Source organism: Pseudochaenichthys georgianus, chromosome 4 (genome assembly GCF_902827115.2).
Source record: "Pseudochaenichthys georgianus chromosome 4, fPseGeo1.2, whole genome shotgun sequence".
In the NCBI taxonomy this organism is placed as follows: Eukaryota; Metazoa; Chordata; class Actinopteri; order Perciformes; family Channichthyidae; genus Pseudochaenichthys; species Pseudochaenichthys georgianus.
In genome coordinates, this window is record NC_047506.1 from 46,236,428 (window position 1) to 46,255,555 (window position 19,128).

Genomic DNA, 19,128 nt, shown 5'->3' on the forward strand with positions numbered 1-19,128 from the left:
GGGAGTCAGGTACCCAGAGGGTGGACGGCCAGGGCGAGGCCGCCACACCGCGCTGGAGTCAGGGTACCGGTGAGGCGCAGGACGGAGCACCCGGCAGTAGCCTCCAGCAGACCCCCGCGCGGTTCCCTCGTCCCTCAGAAGAGGTGGAGAGGCGGAGGGGTGGGTCTTTTCATCTGCTGGCGGGTTGCCGGGATAACAGTATCCTCCGGGGAGGCATTGAACCCCTCTCAACTGCCCCCCGGAGGAGGCAGGGGAGTCAGGTACCCAGAGGGTGGACGGCCAGGGCGAGGCCGCCACACCGCGCTGGAGTCAGGGTACCGGTGAGGCGCAGGACGGAGCACCCGGCAGTAGCCTCCAGCAGACCCCCGCGCGGTTCCCTCGTCCCTCAGAAGAGGTGGAGAGGCGGAGGGGTGGGTCTTTTCATCTGCTGGCGGGTTGCCGGGATAACAGTATCCTCCGGGGAGGCATTGAACCCTTCTCAACTGCCCCCCGGAGGAGGCAGGGGAGTCAGGTACCCAGAGGGTGGACGGCCAGGGCGAGGCCGCCACACCGCGCTGGAGTCAGGGTCCCGGTGAGGCGCAGGACGGAGCACCCGGCAGTAGCCTCCAGCAGACCCCCGCGCGGTTCCCTCGTCCCTCAGAAGAGGTGGAGAGGCGGAGAGGCGGAGGGGTGGGTCTTTTCATCTGCTGGCGGGTTGCCGGGATAACAGTATCCTCCGGGGAGGCATTGAACCCTTCTCAACTGCCCCCCGGAGGAGGCAGGGGAGTCAGGTACCCAGAGGGTGGACGGCCAGGGCGAGGCCGCCACACCGCGCTGGAGTCAGGGTCCCGGTGAGGCGCAGGACGGAGCACCCGGCAGTAGCCTCCAGCAGACCCCCAGCGCGGTTCCCTCGTCCCTCAGAAGAGGTGGAGAGGCGGAGAGGCGGAGGGGTGGGTCTTTTCATCTGCTGGCGGGTTGCCGGGATAACAGTATCCTCCGGGGAGGCATTGAACCCTCTCAACTGCCCCCCGGAGGAGGCAGGGGAGTCAGGTACCCAGAGGGTGGACGGCCAGGGCGAGGCCGCCACACCGCGCTGGAGTCAGGGTCCCGGTGAGGCGCAGGACGGAGCACCCGGCAGTAGCCTCCAGCAGACCCCCGCGCGGTTCCCTCGTCCCTCAGAAGAGGTGGAGAGGCGGAGAGGCGGAGGGGTGGGTCTTTTCATCTGCTGGCGGGTTGCCGGGATAACAGTATCCTCCGGGGAGGCATTGAACCCTTCTCAACTGCCCCCCGGAGGAGGCAGGGGAGTCAGGTACCCAGAGGGTGGACGGCCAGGGCGAGGCCGCCACACCGCGCTGGAGTCAGGGTACCGGTGAGGCGCAGGACGGAGCACCCGGCAGTAGCCTCCAGCAGACCCCCGCGCGGTTCCCTCGTCCCTCAGAAGAGGTGGAGAGGCGGAGAGGCGGAGGGGTGGGTCTTTTCATCTGCTGGCGGGTTGCCGGGATAACAGTATCCTCCGGGGAGGCATTGAACCCTTCTCAACTGCCCCCCGGAGGAGGCAGGGGAGTCAGGTACCCAGAGGGTGGACGGCCAGGGCGAGGCCGCCACAACCAGAGAACCAGAAAAAAGGGGTGAAATGGGAAAAAAGTACCCCAAAATAGTGTTCCATAAGGCGGGTAGAGTCCCCTGACAACTCCCCATACCTTTCTCCAGGGTGGGAACAAGTTTAAGTCAACTTTTGGAAGAACCAGAGAAAAGGGTGAAAATGGATAAAGTGTATCCGAAAATAGTGTTCCAAAAGGCAGGTAGAGTCCCCTGACAACTCCCCATACCTTTATCCAGGGTGGGAAAAAGTTAAAGTCAACTTTTGGAAGAACCAGAGAAAAGGGTGAAAATGGATAAATTGTATCCGAAAATAGTGTTCCAAAAGGCAGGTAGAGTCCCCTGACAACTCCCCATACCTTTCTCCAGGGTGGGAACAAGTTTAAGTCAACTTTTGGAAGAACCAGAGAAAAGGGTGAAAATGGATAAATTGTATCCGAAAATAGTGTTCCAAAAGGCAGGTAGAGTCCCCTGACAACTCCCCATACCTTTATCCAGGGTGGGAAAAAGTTAAAGTCAACTTTTGGAAGAACCAGAGAAAAGGGTGAAAATGGATAAATTGTATCCGAAAATAGTGTTCCAAAAGGCAGGTAGAGTCCCCTGACAACTCCCCATACCTTTATCCAGGGTGGGAAAAAGTTAAAGTCAACTTTTGGAAGAACCAGAGAAAAGGGTGAAAATGGATAAATTGTATCCGAAAATAGTGTTCCAAAAGGCAGGTAGAGTCCCCTGACAACTCCCCCTACCTTTCTCCAGAGTCGAAAAAAGTATAAGTTAACTTTTGGAAGAACCAGAGAAAAGGGTGAAAATGGATAAATTGTATCCGAAAATAGTGTTCCAAAAGGCAGGTAGAGTCCCCTGACAACTCCCCCTACCTTTCTCCAGAGTCGGAAAAAGTATAAGTTAACTTTTTGGAAGAACCATAAAAAGGGGTGAAAATGGATAAAATGTATCCCAAAATAGTGCCTCTTGAGGCGGGTAGAGTCCCCTGACAACTCCCCTTGCATTCCTCCAGACACCAGTTTGAAAACTTAAAGTTTTGTGAGAACCATGATTGGGGGTCCTCCAGGCAACAATTTCATCCGATCCAAAGTGCTCATGAGGCGGATACATTCCTCCATGATTTCCCCATCATGTGAAAATAGCTCGTTTTTTTCTAAGTGCTCTCAAAAACCGGGTTTCCGATTTCGTGCAGATGGTAGCTTGGAAAAGATGAATAAAAATTTTGGACGGAGGAGGGGAGCTCTCGTTTCCCCTCTCCGTTGTAAATTGCAACGGGGGAGTGCAAAAGTCTCCGGGGCTTCGTTCCGAAGCGCCGAAGACTTGACCCCCTCCCCCGTTGGCACTTAGCCGTTTTTCAAGAATTTTCAAAAACTTCATTTTTGATTATTTTAACATATAATTGACCGTTTTCTTTACTTTTTTTTGCTTTCCACGGGTGGAGGCGCATGGCAGGCCGCATATGAGCTTCCAAATTCGGCCTGGAACGTCCGGGAATTATGGGTTAAGCTCCATATACTGACGACTCCCATTAAAAGTGATTGAAATGTACAGGAATCTGTCCATTTCAATCACATTTGACGACGCATGCAGGGTGACCCTGGCTACACTTAAAGGGGGTCTACTTTGCGGTGCTTTACCGTCCGCCCATCAGCACCCATAGTCGGCCTTCCTCACAGCAGCAGCACCCAACCTCCATGGAGGATTTTGCTCGTGCCCCTGGCTACACTTAAAGGGGGTATACTTTGCGGTGCTTTACCGTCCACCCATCAGCACCCATAGTCGGCCTTCTTCACAGCAGCAGCACCCAACCTCCATGGAGGATGTTTCTCGTGCCCCTGGCTACACTTAAAGGGGGTATACTTTGCGGTGCTTTACCGTCCGCCCATCAGCACCCATAGTCGGCCTTCTTCACAGCAGCAGCACCCAACCTCCATGGAGGATGTTTCTCGTGCCCCTGGCTACACTTAAAGGGGGTATACTTTGCGGTGCTTTACCGTCCGCCCATCAGCACCCATAGTCGGCCTTATTCACAGCAGCAACACCCAACCTCCAGTGGAGGATGTTATCATGCCCCTGGCAACACTGGTAAACACTGGTAACATATGTCTAGCCGCTGACAGGAACTTGACATCGGAACTTGACATCGCATTTCCATTGAGCGGACTCCCGTACATGGGAAGGGCAAGTCCCACGGTACCTCCGTTCATAAGGCTGACATTTGCCTTACACTTAAAGGGGGTCTACTTTGCGGTGCTTTACCGTCCGCCCATCGGCACCCATAGTCGGCCTTATTCACAGCAGCAACACCCAACCTCCAGTGGAGGATGTTATCATGCCCCTGGCAACACTGGTAAACACTGGTAACATATGTCTAGCCGCTGACAGGAACTTGACATCGGAACTTGACATCGCATTTCCATTGAGCGGACTCCCGTACATGGGAAGGGCAAGTCCCACGGTACCTCCGTTCATAAGGCTGACATTTGCCTTACCTCCTTTAGTGCCGCCAGGGCAAAATCAAGAGTTGCTCCTCCTGCCGTATACAGGCAGTAGCCTTGATATACTCCCTTTGGGCACCCCCAGGGCACAGCAACTTCGACGAGCCGTACTCCTGAATGTCAAAGCATGCCAGCTGGGCAGGCTGATTGAAGTGGGTTTGTGGAAGGACCCCGGGCGGGAATGCCACATTTGCCCAAAGGGCAACGCCTGAGAGTCTCACCTCGGGCATGTATTGTTTATGGAGAGGACATGCAACTCCCCGACTCGCTTCCCTGAGGCTATGGCAAGCAGAAATGCTGCCTTCGTGGGAAGCCACCTAAGCCCCACCTGGGCCAGGGGCTCGAAGGGAGGAGATTATAGGGCATCCGGCAGCAAGGGCAGGTCCCAAGCCGGAGCCCTCGGGGTGCAAGGGGGACGCTGCCGTAAAGCCCCTCTCATAAAGAGGGACACCGACCTGTGGCACCCCGCCGTGGCGCCGTCGACCCGAACATGTCGGGCAGAATCGCAGCCACATAAATTCAGAGTGGAGTGAGAACGTCCACTATCTAGAAGGGACTGTTGTCTAAGCAACAATGTACATGCTGTCCCCAAGGAACACGCACATTCTTGCCCCCCAGTTGGGGTAGAAAGTGCGTGAGTGCAAGCTGCACGGCCCGAAGCTCTAGCACGTTGACCTGGCGCACACTCTGCTGGGCAGACCGCTGACCCTGAACGGTCCTGCTCTGCCGCACTGCACCCCACCCTGAGAGACATGCACCTATGGTGATGGTCTCCTGGCGGGATGGATGGCTACCAGGAGATAGGCCCCTCCAGCGTGACGGAGAGTGGAGCAATGCTGCGACACCCTGACTTCCCTGTGCCACTTGGCGTCCAAGTGAAGGCTGTTCAGCCACATCTGCATGGGGCGCAACGACAGCGGGCCTAAGGGCCCAGCGGCCGAGGCAGCTGCCAGTCTGCCCAAGGGCCGGAATAACTGAATATAAGGCACCCTCTTGCCCGGCCCACGTGGAAGTAGGCATCCCTCGGTTGAGAACCACTCCACCTGTGCGTATGCAGTAGTCAGCATATAGAATGGCAGCACCTTCAGGAATCTGTTGATTCCTCTGAGGTCCAAGATCGGGCGAAATCCGCCGACTTTCTTGCTCACGAGAAAGTATGCCGAGTAGAATCCCCTGGCTAAGCAGAGGGTCTTACTGGGTTGATTGCGTCCTTGGACAGAAGGACGGACAACTCTTGGCCCAGAGGTAGGGCCCCTGCCGGATCGCTGACGACTGTCAATTAGATCCAGCCGAAGGCTAGGGCCGGAGCTGCGGTCCGTACCCCTGGTTTAAGTTGAAAACCACCCAAGGGACGGAAGTACAGACTGCCCGGAAACTGAGCTGCTGCTGGGAAAGCAGCCGCCAACCACCTCCGGGATTTCAGGGCCCAGCCCCCCGGACCCTGGAGCCTCTTGGGGGGCTCCGGTAAGCCTCTGGGGCACGAGGCCGCCTGGAAGGCGGGCGACATGGGGCACAAAAGTCATTGGGAGGCGGTTGAGTGGGCCGCTAAGACCTCCACCCCTGTAATCCGGCGGCTGAGTGCGGCTGCTAGAGCGTCCCCTGGGCCTGCTGGGAGTGGGCACAGGTCTGCGAGGACCCGAGTGCTGCTGCCTGGTCTGCCTAGCTTGGGCGGCACGCTCCATTGCCTCCAGGGCAGCTGACCTAAACAGCTCCCCTGGCTCGACTGGTATGCTACGGAGGACTCTCCGTCAACCGAAGGAGGTGTGTCAGCCGAAGGAGGGGCGCCAACCGAAGGATTAATATGGCTGGATTAATCCAGCCATATTAATCCTTCGGTAGGCGCCCCTCCTTCGTGCCGTGTCTATTAATAGACACGGCAGTCAATCAATCAATCAATGTTTATTTATATAGCCCAATATCACAAATGTTACATTTGTCTCAGTGGTCTTCACAGTGTGTACAGAATATCAGTATGACAATACGACACCCTCTGTCCTTAGACCCTCACATCGTACAAGGAAAAACTTCCGAAGAAAACCCAGTTTAAAGGGGAAAATGGGAGAAACCTCAGGGAGAGCAACAGAGGAGGGATCCCTCTCCCAGGACGGACAGACGTGCAATAGATGCCGTGTGTAAATTGAAAAGATAATACATTTGCAACATAGGTAATCCAAGTGTTTGGAAATGCATGTGTGTATAATAGGAAGATGAATCCACGAGGATATCCATCCAGGACCGATGATCCAGGACCACGGCCACGACTCGCGATCCAGGGCTCGCGATCCAGGACACAGGACCGCAGGATCATCCATGACTCCGGATCCCGGCGTATATAGACACCAAAAAGAAAGACATTTGGGGAAGCTGGGTTAATCGGAACATGAGAGTACACAGGTATAGACAGAGAGAAGGAAGAAGTAAGATGTCCCCCGACAAACTAAGCCTATATCAGCAAAACTAGGGGCTGAATCTAATCAGCCCTAACTATAAGCTTTATCAAAAAGGAAGGTCTTAAGCGCACTCTTAAAAACGGATAGGGTGTCTGCCGCCCGAACACAAACTGGAAGCTGATTCCACAAATGTGGAGCTTGATAAGAAAAGGCTCTGGCTCCCATTGTACTTTTAGAGATTCTAGGAACAACCAACAACCCTGCATTCTTGGAACGCAATGCCCTAGTAGGACAGTAGGGTATAATGAGTTCTTAAAGGTAAGATGGCGCCTGCCCATTAAGGGCTTTGTAGGCGAGAAGAAGAATTTTAAATTCTATCCTGTGTTCTATAGGGAGCCAGTGTAAGGCAGCCAGAACAGGAGTAATGTGGTCCCTTTTCCTAACTCTGGTTAGTACACGAGCCGCAGCATTTTGAATCAGCTGAAGCGACTTGACTGACTTCTTGGTACACCCTGATAATAAAGAGTTACAATAATCCAGCCTAGAAGTAACAAATGCATGGACTAGTTTCTCTGCATCGTTTTGAGGCAAGATATGCCTGATTTTTGCAATGTTATGTAGATGGAAGTAGGCGGTCCTTGAAATTGATTTTATGTGGGCGTTAAAGGATAAATCCTGATCAAATATAACACCAAGATTCCTTACAGTCTCACTGGAGGCCAAATTAATGCCATCCATAGTTAGTATATCTTTAGATAATTTGTTTCGTAGATTCTTCGGGCCAAGTACAATAACTTCAGTTTTGGTCGTGTTTAACATCAAAAAGTTTAAGGTCATCCACGTTTTTAAGTCCTTAAGGCAGTCTTGAATTTTATTTAGATGATTAATTTCATCAGGCTTGATTGATAAATATAGTTGAGTATCATCCGCATAACAATGAAAGTTTACAGAATGATTCCTTATAATATTGCCCAACGGAAGCATATATAATGTGAACAAATTAGGTCCGAGCACTGAGCCCTGTGGCACTCCATGGCTAACTTTGGTTTGCGTGGAAGATTCATCGTTAACACGTACAAACTGAGAGCGTTCAGATAGATAGGACGTAAACCAGCCTAAAGCAGTTAGGTGCTCTAGTCTTTGCAATAGGATATCATGGTCGATAGTATCAAATGCAGCACTGAGATCGAGCAAAACAAGAATAGAGAAAAGTCCCTTGTCTGAGGCTATTAGAATGTCATTTGTGACATTAACCAGAGCTGTCTCTGTGCTATGATGTGTTCTAAAGCCAGACTGAAAATCTTCAAATAAATCATTGTTTTTTAAGTAATCACACAACTGTTTTGCGACCGCTTTCTCAAGAATTTTTGAGAGGAACGGAAGATTAGAAATAGGTCTATAGTTGGCTAAAACCTCTGGATCGAGGTTGTACTTTGAATGATTGTGGAACATAGCCTGATAATAAAGACATATTCATAATATTTAATAAAGAAGTGCTAATTAATGGAAGAACTTCCTTCAACAGCTTAGTTGGAATTGGGTCTAACATGCACGTTGATGGTTTAGAAGAGAGAATCATTGCATGTAATTGTTCAAGGTTTATGGCTGAAAAGCATTCTAGTTTACTATCTAGTGTAATATTAGAGCTTACATTTCCGGGAGCTGTTGATAACACTATACTGGTCAAAGGCAAGAGGTTATTAATTGTGTTTCTAAGAGTAACAATTGTATCGTTAAAAAAGCACATAAAATCATTACTACTGAGTGCTATAATAGAAGCTCAATCGAGCTGTGGCTCTCTGTCAGCCTGGCTACAGTGCTGAAAAGAAATCTTGCATTATTCTTATTCTCATCTATTAATGAAGAGTAGTAGGCTGCTCTCGCTTTATGCAGTGCTTTCTTATATTCATTGAGAGTAATATGCCAAATTAAACGAGATTCTTCAAGTTTAGTGGAACGCCATATCCTTTCAAGTTGTCTAGACTTTTGCTTTATTTTGCGGGTTTCGGCATTATGCCATCGAGCTAATCTATGTTGTTTTATTTTCTTCTTTTTCAAAGGAGCAACAGAGTTTAATTTTATTCGCAGCGCATCTATAGCACTATCAACAACATGATCAATTTGGGGTGGTGTACATTTTGTATAAGTTTCCTCCCCTACATGCAGACATGCTATCGAGTTAAGTATTGGTGGAATCTCTTCCTTAAATGTGGCTATAGCACTAACAGATAGTTCTCATTCATAACACTCCGTTCGATGTCTCACTATGGGATGCGACTCATCGCGGAGCAAACAGAAGCATCAATCTCATTACGCCAATCCTGATTGGCTGGTGATCTTGACGTCAACGTCAGGGGAAATCACCCCCTATAAGTAGCCTGCGCCACGACGCATGCGTCATTCAAACACCTCTTCTCGCTTCAGAGCACATCTCTAATGGTAGCCGGGCTAGCTTAACAGTCCACAGACTGAACCAAAGCTAATTTTCGGTCGACGGGCGTTAGCCGGCTACCCTATTCTGCCTTACAGAAGAGTATGATACTAACACACCAGCTAGTATTATAGTCAACCTCGCTGTTCTTCCTCTGGAATTAAGGTAATATTTTGACTTTCAAGTTAGCAACACACCAGTTGCTAGCTTGTGCTTTTTTTCCTCACCACGGTAGCGAGGAAGTTTTTTATTTTCTCTTCTCACGGAGGAGAAAATGATTAAAAGAATATTACCACACCAGGTAATATTCTTTGCCTTTTTTTTCTCCGGATTAAAGACAGATTCGGAACACTTTTTTCTCGACGTACCTGTTAAGAGCAGGTCCTCTCCACGCCTCGCGGCGAACGAGATGGACGCCTCTCTCCCTCACACCAGAGGAGTCAGGGACTCGGAGGCTCGACTCGGAGGCTGCGGGTTGAAGATATCAGGCACAGACTCACACCAGGTCTGCTCGTCCTGCCTCGGGCTGGAACACCCCCAGGAGGCTATTGACAACCCCGGCTCGTGCGGGCATTGTGCCCGCCTCACCATAAAGAGCCTCCGCCGACGGTTAGCACGACAAGCTAGCCTGTCGGGACAGGATCACCTCATGTCCACTGATTGGCCGGCTGGCAATCAAGACGCGGGGGCGTCCGCCGCAGAGACTGAGTCCCTCACCTTTACGGTCTGGGGCTCATCAACTGCGGCAGCCGCGGAACCGGAACGGGGCCCCACGCTATACCAAGCTGGGGCTCCCGGCTGGACCTCACCATGGTTTCACCCGCGGAGGATGTCCTAGAATTGGATTACATGGAGGACGAAGAGGATGCCTCTGAGTTCCTCCTGTCTGATTCGGACGAGCAAGAAGATGACATCTTCGTGTCACCAGCTCAGGCTGCAAAGCCGGGAGCGATGGCTGCTCTCCCGGGCGATAGCACACCAGCTTCGCCCTGTCTAAGCATGGACCTGCAAGCCGTGTGTCAGCGCGCTGCGGCCAGACTAGACATCCCATGACCCGAAGTGGCCAAGGAGACCTCCAGGTCCTGTTACGAGGGAAAACATTTTTCCCAAACAACGAGGACAAAGAGGCAACTCCTCCCGGTCTTCCCGGAGATGTTGGATGAGGTGTCGGTCTCGTGGAGAGACCGGCCCTTTAGCAAAAAGGCCCCAATCCAGGGTGCCTCCTCCCTTGACTGTGACGGTATGGAGAGGCTCGTCCTGCTCTGCATACCGCCTATGGAACCGCTGGTGGCAACCCACCTCCTACCGAGGATGGGCCCGTCACCAAGCAGGAACCCCACACTGCCAGCGAAGACAGACCGATTCCAGTCGACCATGACTGAACGGTCCTACAAAGCCTCAGCATTGTCCGCCAGGGCTCTGAACGTTTCCTCGATGCTAACCGCGTACCAAGCGGAGCTCTGTGAGGATCTGTCGAGCAATTCTGGACCGGCCACTCTGGACGAGATAGCCGCGGTCACAGACATTTGTCTCCGTGTCCAACGCTGCGCCGTCCAGGCCACGGGCAAGCTAATGGGGATCATGGTGGTGCAGGAAAGAGCTAGATGGCTCAACCTCACCAACCTCCCGGACCGGGAAAAGGAAGATGTGCTTGATATGCCCATCGTTCCCGATGGGATTTTCGGCTCCACTCTCGCTTCCATGCAGAGGAGGTGCGAGTCGAAAAAGAAGGAAGACGAGGCCCTCCACCTCTGTCTCCCTCGAAGGGTCCAGCCGCTGCCTCCGCAACAGCGGCCCTTCGCCCAAGCTGCTCCGAACCCTGCTGGGTTTAAAGTACCAGGTCAGCAGAGGTCGCAGCCCGCCCCGAGTCCCCAGCCCAGGCAGGAGACGAGGGCGAGTTGGCCTAGAAAATCTCCGGTTCCGGCTGCAGCCCAGGCGCAACCAACCCAGAATTTCGGCCAGCAGTCGAGGAGGAAGAAGCGAGCGGCATGACAGCCCCTCCTTTTCCCCTCTGTGACAGAGCTGGAAGTTCCTTCCCCGGCTCGAAACGTGTTCCCGCTGCCTTGAGAGATGACTCAACGTCATCCTCAAGTCCGCATAAAACACATGTCACATCTTTATTGTTTGAATAAACCGTTTTCCGCTGACGCATCCAGGCTTCGGCCAAGGGCGCAGCTCAAAAAAATGAAAAGAAAAACAATAAACAGTCCGTTAACTATAAATCCCCTTCTGAGAGCAGCTACGGCCTCTCTCAAAAGGCGGATAATAAACGGGTCTGTGAAGGCACTACCGTCACGCGCATGCGCAGTGCCGGCTAGAGCTGTAAAGGACAGCCCGCCAATCCTTCCCCTTTTGAGAGCAGCTACGGCATCTCTCAAGAGGCGGATTATTGACGGGTCCGTGAAGCCACCGCCACGCGCGTGCGCAGTGCCGGTGGGGACTGTTGAAATGGGGTACCACCGTGTTCAGACACTAGAGGGCCCCATAACACAACAAATAGAGTCTCAGAGGGTAAGAGATGTGACATCTCCGCTGGCTCTAAGGAGCACACAGTGGAAGATGCTCACAACAACAACTGCTTGGGTTTTCAAGACAGTAACACGGGGTTACAGACTCCAATTCGCTGTCACCCCCCCTCGTTTCTCGGGCATTTTGTATTCACAAGCCCGGGGAGAGTCAGCCCATATTTTAGAGAGAGAGATCCTCTCACTTCTAGAAAAGAGGGCTATATCTATTGTACCTGCCGAGCAGAGTCAGAGTGGCTTTTATTCCAAGTATTTCCTCGTTCCCAAACGAGGAGGGAACGGAATTCGGCCAATACTGGATTTGAGGGTTCTGAACAGATATCTAAAAAGATACAAATTCAGAATGCTCACTCACACATCTCTGCTGTGTCTTGTTCGACAAGATGACTGGTTTACATCAGTCGACCTGAAAGATGCGTATTTCCACATCCCAGTATATTATCCACACAGGAAATATCTGAGGTTCGCATTTCAGGGGATCTGTTACGAATACAGAGTACTTCCCTTCGGCCTGTCTCTCAGTCCAAGAGTGTTTGTACGACGTACGGAAGCCGCGATAGCCCTGTTAAGACAACAGGGTATTCGCTTGGCGACCTACTTGGACGACTGGCTGCTTCTCGCACAGTCGGAGCAGGAGGCTGTTACGCAGACAAATGTCCTCGTAAAGCACCTGCTCAACCTGGGTTTCATGATAAACACAGAGAAGAGCATGTTGTGCCCCGCGCAGACTATACTCTTCCTGGGGTTACGCCTGAACTCGGTGCCCTTTTCAGCTCGCTTGTCAGCGGAAAGAGTGAAAGCTTTCAGAGCTTGTCTCGCTCAATTCCAGCTGCGCAAACATGTTCTCTTCAGAACATGCCTGCGGTTAATGGGGCTCATGGCGTCAGCCATCCTGGTCGTACGACTAGGACGCTTACACATGAGGGAGTTTCAGCGCTGGGTAGCCGCCTTAAAACGAAATCCCGCGCGTCATGGCGCGCGGAGGGTAATGGTTACTGTGAAATGCGTAACGGCACTGCGCCACTGGCTGCACCCGACTTTTCTAGTACGGGGCGTGCCTATGGGTGCTGTCCTTTCCCGGAAGGTGGTAACCACGGACGCATGTCTGACAGGTTGGGGAGGTATTTATGAAGGCCGTCCGGTGAGGGGTCTCTGGAGCAGAGACCTCCAGCGGGCGCACATAAATTACCTAGAGCTTTTAGCGGTGTTCCTCACCCTAAAACGCTTTCTGCCTTTTCTCAGAGAACACCATGTCCTCGTGAGGACAGACAATACGACTACAATATCTTATATAAACCGCCAAGGGGGTTTGCGTTCTCTCCAGTTACACATGCTGGCACGCAAACTGATCTTATGGAGCAGCGGGCGTCTCCTCTCTCTGAGAGCGACGCACGTACCGGGTGTGTTGAACCTCGGAGCTGACCTACTGTCCAGAGGTGCACCACTTTATGCAGACTGGACTCTACATCCAAGGATTGTGAGCCAGCTGTGGGTGCGTTATGGTAGAGCCACGGTGGACCTGTTCGCATCAAAAGAAAATGTTCAATGTCAGCTGTTCTTTTCGATGCGCGACTTAAACACACCGTTAGGTGTGGACGCACTCGCACACGTTTGGCCTTCGGGCCTTCTGTACGCGTTCCCACCCCACGGTGGGCTCTGATTCCCCAAACTCTGGCCAGAGTGAGGGAACAACGCCACACACTTATCCTGATAGCTCCGCACTGGCCCACTATGTACTGGCTGGCGGAGATTTATCAGCTGCTGTGCGGGCAGCCATGGCAACTCCCACTACGCAGGGACATACTGTCCCAGGCGGGGGGGGAGATTTTTCACCCACACCCAGAGCGCTTGGCCTTATGGGCCTGGTCCGTGAGTGGTACAACCTGAATACAGTGAGACTCCCTCATAGGGTGATAAACACTATTCAGAGTGCGAGAGATTCCTACACCAGGTCTCTCTAACATACCGGTCCTGGCTTCCGCCAGGCGAGCCAGTAATGTTTTCATGCACTATCTGTACATGTACCCAATGGACATTGAGGCATTTCCTCCGCCGCTGGGTCCCTCCGGGGAACAGCAGCGGGATTTGCTGTGTCCAGTTCGTGCTTACGCACCTGTATGGACAGATCAGGGGTACTTGTCATAATGATCAACTCCTGGTGTCCTGGGCTAACCCAGGCAAGCCTGTTACTAAGCAACGGCTCTCCCACTGTCTGGTGGAAGCTATTGCTTTGGGGCCCATACGAGTCAGAGTTCGCAGGCACCCTCGGGTCCGCGAGCTCTTTCGACTCAGGGTCTGGCTGCATCCTGGGCTCTGTCCAGGATGTCTCCCATCCAAGACATCGGTGCAGCGGCGAGCTGGTCCTCGCCACTCACTTTTGTCCGCCTCTTAGCAGGCTGGGCGTTCTGCTCCCGGTGTGACTCAAGCAGTGCTGGGCACCTGGTTGAGTCAGAACTCTACCTGTTGAGTTCTGGTTGGTTTGGTGATTTTCGAGATAAACTCGTCTGGCAATACGGGAGCTACAATTTCCCATAGTGAGACATCGAACGGAGTGTTATGAATGAGAACTGTAGGTTACTTACGTAACCCCAGTCTCAGAGTAACATGAAGTGAGATGTCTCACCAGACGGCCCTCCTTGCTATGGTGAAGTGAGAAGAGGTGCTTATTTTGAATGACGCATGCGTCGTGGAGCAGGCTACTTATAGGGGGTGATTTCCCCTGACGTTGACGTCAAGATCACCAGCCAATCAGGATTGGGTAATGAGATTGATGCTTCTGTTTGCTCCGCGATGAGGCGCATCCCATAGTGAGACATCTCACTTCATGTTACTTGAGTACTGGGGTTACGTAAGTAACCTATAGGTTTCTGCTGCAAGAGCTTTTGACTAATGCTTTGTAGTCTCGTAATAGTACTTCAAAAGTTACTAAGAAATGGTCGGATAAAGCAGGATTATGCGGTTCGACTAATAGTTGCTCAATTTCAATACCATAAGTCAGAACAAGGTTGAGAGTGTGATTATAGCAGTGGGTTGGTTTATTTACACTCTGACAGAAACCAACAGAATCTAATATAGAGTTAAATGCAACAGTAAGGCTATTTTTATCATCGTCAACATGAATATTAAAGTCACCTACGATAATTACTTTGTCTGTTTTAAGAACCAAAGTTGATAAAAACTCAGAGAATTCTGATAAGAATTCTGAATAAGGACCTGGTGCACGATACACTGTAACAAATAAGATTGGCTGCAAAGTTTTCCAGGTCGGATGCGTAAGACTAAAAACGAGGCTTTCAAATGAGGTATAATTTAATTTTGGTTTAGTATTGATAAGTAAACTTGAGTCAAAGATTGCTGCAACTCCACCTCCTCGGCCCGTGCCTCGAGCAATATGAGTGTTGATATGGCTGGGTGGAGTGGCCTCATTTATGCTGACATATTCTTCATGTCTCAACCAAGTTTCAGTGAGACAGCATATATCAATATTATAATCTGATATTAAATCATTTACCAATATTGCTTTAGATCAGGGGTAGCCAACACGGTGCCCGCGGGCACTCAGTCACCCGCAGGGGCAACGTGAGTCGCCCGTGGGGCATGTTCTAAAAATAGCTCGCCAAGCAAATCCAAAATGTATAAAATACACAAAACAAAAATGGAAATGTAATTAAAAGAATCTACCCTATGCATAAACGAAACCTAAATTATAGCGAACTCTATCTACTTACTACAACTCTATATCTATCTAACACCCCTCCTCCCCCACCCCCACAATGAATATCGACCAATCACGTTCTTGCTTGATTTGTGGGACCATCCGTTGCAGTCGGGAAGAAAAGCAATGTGGCACCTCCCCGCTGATTTTCCTTCTGGCCGAATCTACACAACAAATCAGCCCCATTCAACACAGCCTAGTCATGCCAGCCTATACTGCACATGAGGGGCAGAGTTTTACTCTGTGTGTTGTAACTTGCATATATATTTATTGCACTTGACGCACACACACGCATGGCATAATCTCCACTGGTGACGGGGGGGGGCACGGGGGACATGTCCCCCACACTTTTCGAAATCCCGTTTGTGTCCCCCCACTTTACAAATATGTTTTTGTTTTTTTTAACGCAAGCCGTCATCGCCACGGAGGAGCATACAACCTCTGTGAGCGAGCGAGACAGAGGGAGGGAGAGAGAGAGAGAGAGAGAGAGAGAGAGAGAGAGAGAGAGAGAGAGAGAGAGAGAGAGAGAGAGAGAGAGAGAGAGAGAGAGAGAGAGAGAGAGAGCTCGGGAGAGCACACTTTTATCTATAATAGATAAAGTAAGAAATCATTCCAATGTGTACAGTACAAAAAACTGTTTAAAAGGGGAATGATTAGTAAAATATGCATAAATAAAAAGAAAGAATGCTAACATAAGATAAGAATAAACAAGTTTAAATGATTTGGTATTGGTTGTGATAATATTCTAAAGATGGTTGGAGTATTGAAAAGTATACAGCTCCCTTTCATATGAGTGTTGAGAGCTGTATCCATGAATTCATTTTGTGCTCAAAGTGCACCAGATTGATGCATTTCACTTCAACATTTTAAAAAACATCTTCCCGGGGGTGCATGCCCCTAGAGGATGTGAGGTCCCCTCTGGAGGAGGCGAGGACCCCCCTCGAGGATGTGAGGTCCCCCCTAGATGATGTGAGGCCCACCCCCAAATAAAGCAGGTTAAAATAATTAAATTGAATACATTTTCTTTTAGTAAACACTGAAAATGGGTCCCACAGACCCAAATAGCACACAAAGGTTAAAGGTAAGCATATAATAATGTTAAAATGTGCTAAATATATACATTGCAAAAAACAAAACAAAAGAGTCCCCCAACTTGTTTTATTTTTTGAAAGTAGCCCTCATCCTAAAAAAGGTTGGTGACCCCTGCTTTAGATGCTAGAGATCTTATGTTTAAGAGACCACATTTAATCTTCCTGTTTTGTTTCACTGTAGTAGTTGTTACATTTACTTTTCTTAGGTTATTATGTATGACACCTCTATTAGGTTTTACCTTAAATTGTCCTTGGGAAGACACACACACCGCTAATATTGGGTATTTTATTGGGTTCGGGATTCCTATGGATGACTGCCTAGGAGAGAGCGCAGAGAAGCGTGTAAGACTGCGCCTCCGCCTCCTGGTCTCAACTCCAGTTTGTCATGGATTAAGTCCACAAAGCCCTGAAATGTTTGCCGAAATGAGATCTGCACCTTCCAAAGTAGGATGAATGCCGTCTCTCTTAATCAAACCAGGTTTTCCCCAGAAGGCTGTCCAATTATTTACGAAGCCCACATTGTTTGCTGGGCACCACCAAGACAACCAGCGCTGAAATGATGACATGCGGCTATAAATGTCATCATTGATCAGATTGGGGAGGGGACCAGAGAAGATTACGGTGTCCGACATTGTTTTAGCATAACTACACACCGACTCCACATTAAGTTTGGTGCATTCTGATTGGCGTAAACGAACATCATTACCACCGATGTGAATAATAATCCTATTGTATTTACGTTTATTTTTAGCCAGCAGTTTAAGATGCGCCTCAACGTCGCCCGCTCTGGCCCCCGGAATGCATGTGACTGTGGAGGCTTCGGTCTCTAAATTCACGTGTCTCATAATAGAGCTATCAATAACCAGAGTTGGCTTCTCAGCGGGTGTCTCGCTGAGTGGGGAATATCTGTTAGATACGTGAACGGGTTGGTGGGGACCTGCAGGTTTCGTGTTATGCCTCTTCTGAACAGTCATCCAGTCTCCTTGCTGCTCGGGAGTTTCCGGGGGAAGGCTAAGAGGAGCTACCGTTGGCTGGTCCGCACTGGCTAATATGGGCTTTACTGTAGCTGAGTTACTTTCTAAGATGTGGAGCCGGGCTTCTATGGCTATGATTCCCGCCTCCAACCTAACAACTATACTACATTTAACACATGTATCCTTACCAGTAAAGGAGGCCGGGAAGTAACCAAACATGAGACAGGAAGAGCAGGAAATAACACCCGAGGGTGGGGAAAGAGCCATGGCTAGCTATCAAGCTAAAGTAGCTACCGTTAGCAAACCCGAAAAGAGTGTAGGCAACTGTGGAGTTACAGTCGCTAAGAGAAGGAGAGTTGTGAGTGCTTAAGCTGTAGTAACGTGTGATTACAACGTCAGGCAGTTGCCGTGATCAAGAGTTTTAAAACGATCGATTAAGTTAAGTTAATAAGCTATCAGCAACAGAACAGGCACACGGGATACCCGGAGATGACAACAACAACAACCGGAAGTTACAACATGCTCACCGCAATAGGTTCCTCCTTCCGCAACCAGCTGACACAATCAGAGCAGCTTGTAAAACCTTTATCCTAAGAACAATTACTTTGGATGGCAGTTCAGCGTCTACCAGGAGCGGGGGCGAGAACACTGAGCTGAGTTAGAGACGAATAGAGACCGGCTGAGTTAGAGACGAATGCCAGATGCAGCATAACCGGGAGCGGGTGCGGGAACACAGCCTTCACCCGCTACCTGCGTAACGGAAAAACAGGGCAGTTCCGCATCTACCAGGAGCGGGGGCGAGAACACTACCTTCACTGGTTGAGTTAGAGACGAATGCCAGATGCAGCGTAACCGGGAGTGGGTGCGGGAACACAGCCTTCACCAGCTATCTGCTTAACGGAAAGAGTAGAGCCGCGCCGCTACTCGCCCAACAGAAATAGGGATGTAATTACACCCACGTTACCGGCAGAGGGAGCGGGAGCGAGATCACTGCCTTCACCTAGCTGGATTAGTAAATAAGGCAGTTTACCAGGAGCGGGGGCGAGAACACTGCCTTCACTGGCTGAGCTAGAGGCGAGTGCCAGATGCAGCATAACCGGGAGCGGGTGCGGTAACACAGCCTTCACCAGCTACCTGCTTAACGGAAACCAGGCAGTTTAGCGTCTACCAGGAACGGGGGCGAGAACACTGCCTTCACTGGTTAAACTAAGACGAATGCCAGATGCAGCGTAACCGGGAGCGGGTGTGGGAACACAGCCTTCACCAGCTACCTGCTTAATGGAAAAAACCAGGCAGTTTAGCGTCTACCAGGAGCAGGGGCGAGAACACTGCCTTCACTGGTTAAATTAAAGACGAATGCCAGATGCAGCGTAACCGGGAGCGGGTGCGGGAACACAGCCTTCACCAGCTACCTGCTTAACGGAATAAACAAGGCAGTTTAGCGTCTACCAGGAGCGGGGGCAAGAACACTGCCTTCACTGGTTAAATTAAAGACGAATGCCAGATGCAGCGTAACCGGGAGCGGGTGCGGGAACACAGCCTTCACCAGCTACCTGCTTAACGGAGAAACAAGGCAGTTCTACGCCTACCAGGAGCGGGGGCGAGAACACTGCCTTCACTGGTCGAGTTAGAGACGAATGCCAGATGCAGCGTAACCGGGAGCGGGTGCGGGAACACAGCCTTCACCAGCTACCTGCTTAACAGAAAAACAAGGCAGTTTGGCGTCTACCAGGAAGCGGGGGCGAAAACACTGCCTTCACTGGTTGAGTTAGAGACGAATGCCAGATGCAGCGTAACCGGGAGCAGGTGCGGGAACACAGCCTTCACCAGCTACCTGCTTAATGGAAAAACGAGGCAGTTTGGCATCTACCAGGAGCGGGGGCGAGAACTGCCTTCACTGGTTGAGTTAGAGACGAATGCCAG

The 19,128-nt window shown here is 50.8% G+C and overlaps 2 protein-coding genes across 2 annotated transcripts in view; one reads left to right on the forward strand and one right to left on the reverse strand.

Moving 5' to 3' along the window:
* Positions 1 to 19,128, forward strand: part of rab3b (RAB3B, member RAS oncogene family) — a 111,862-nt gene that overhangs the window by 14,019 nt on the left and 78,715 nt on the right. The window lies entirely within an intron of this gene.
* Positions 16,615 to 17,725, reverse strand: LOC139433797 (uncharacterized). The gene has a single exon (XM_071203018.1). The coding sequence runs from the start codon at positions 17,470 to 17,472 to the stop codon at positions 16,615 to 16,617; it is 858 nt and encodes a 285-aa protein (XP_071059119.1). The 5' UTR covers positions 17,473 to 17,725.

Excerpts from the sequence above, each read along its gene's own strand:
- LOC139433797 (XM_071203018.1), bottom strand. The coding sequence starts at position 17,472 with ATGGCTCTTTCCCCACCCTCGGGTGTTATTTCCTGCTCTTCCTGTCTC.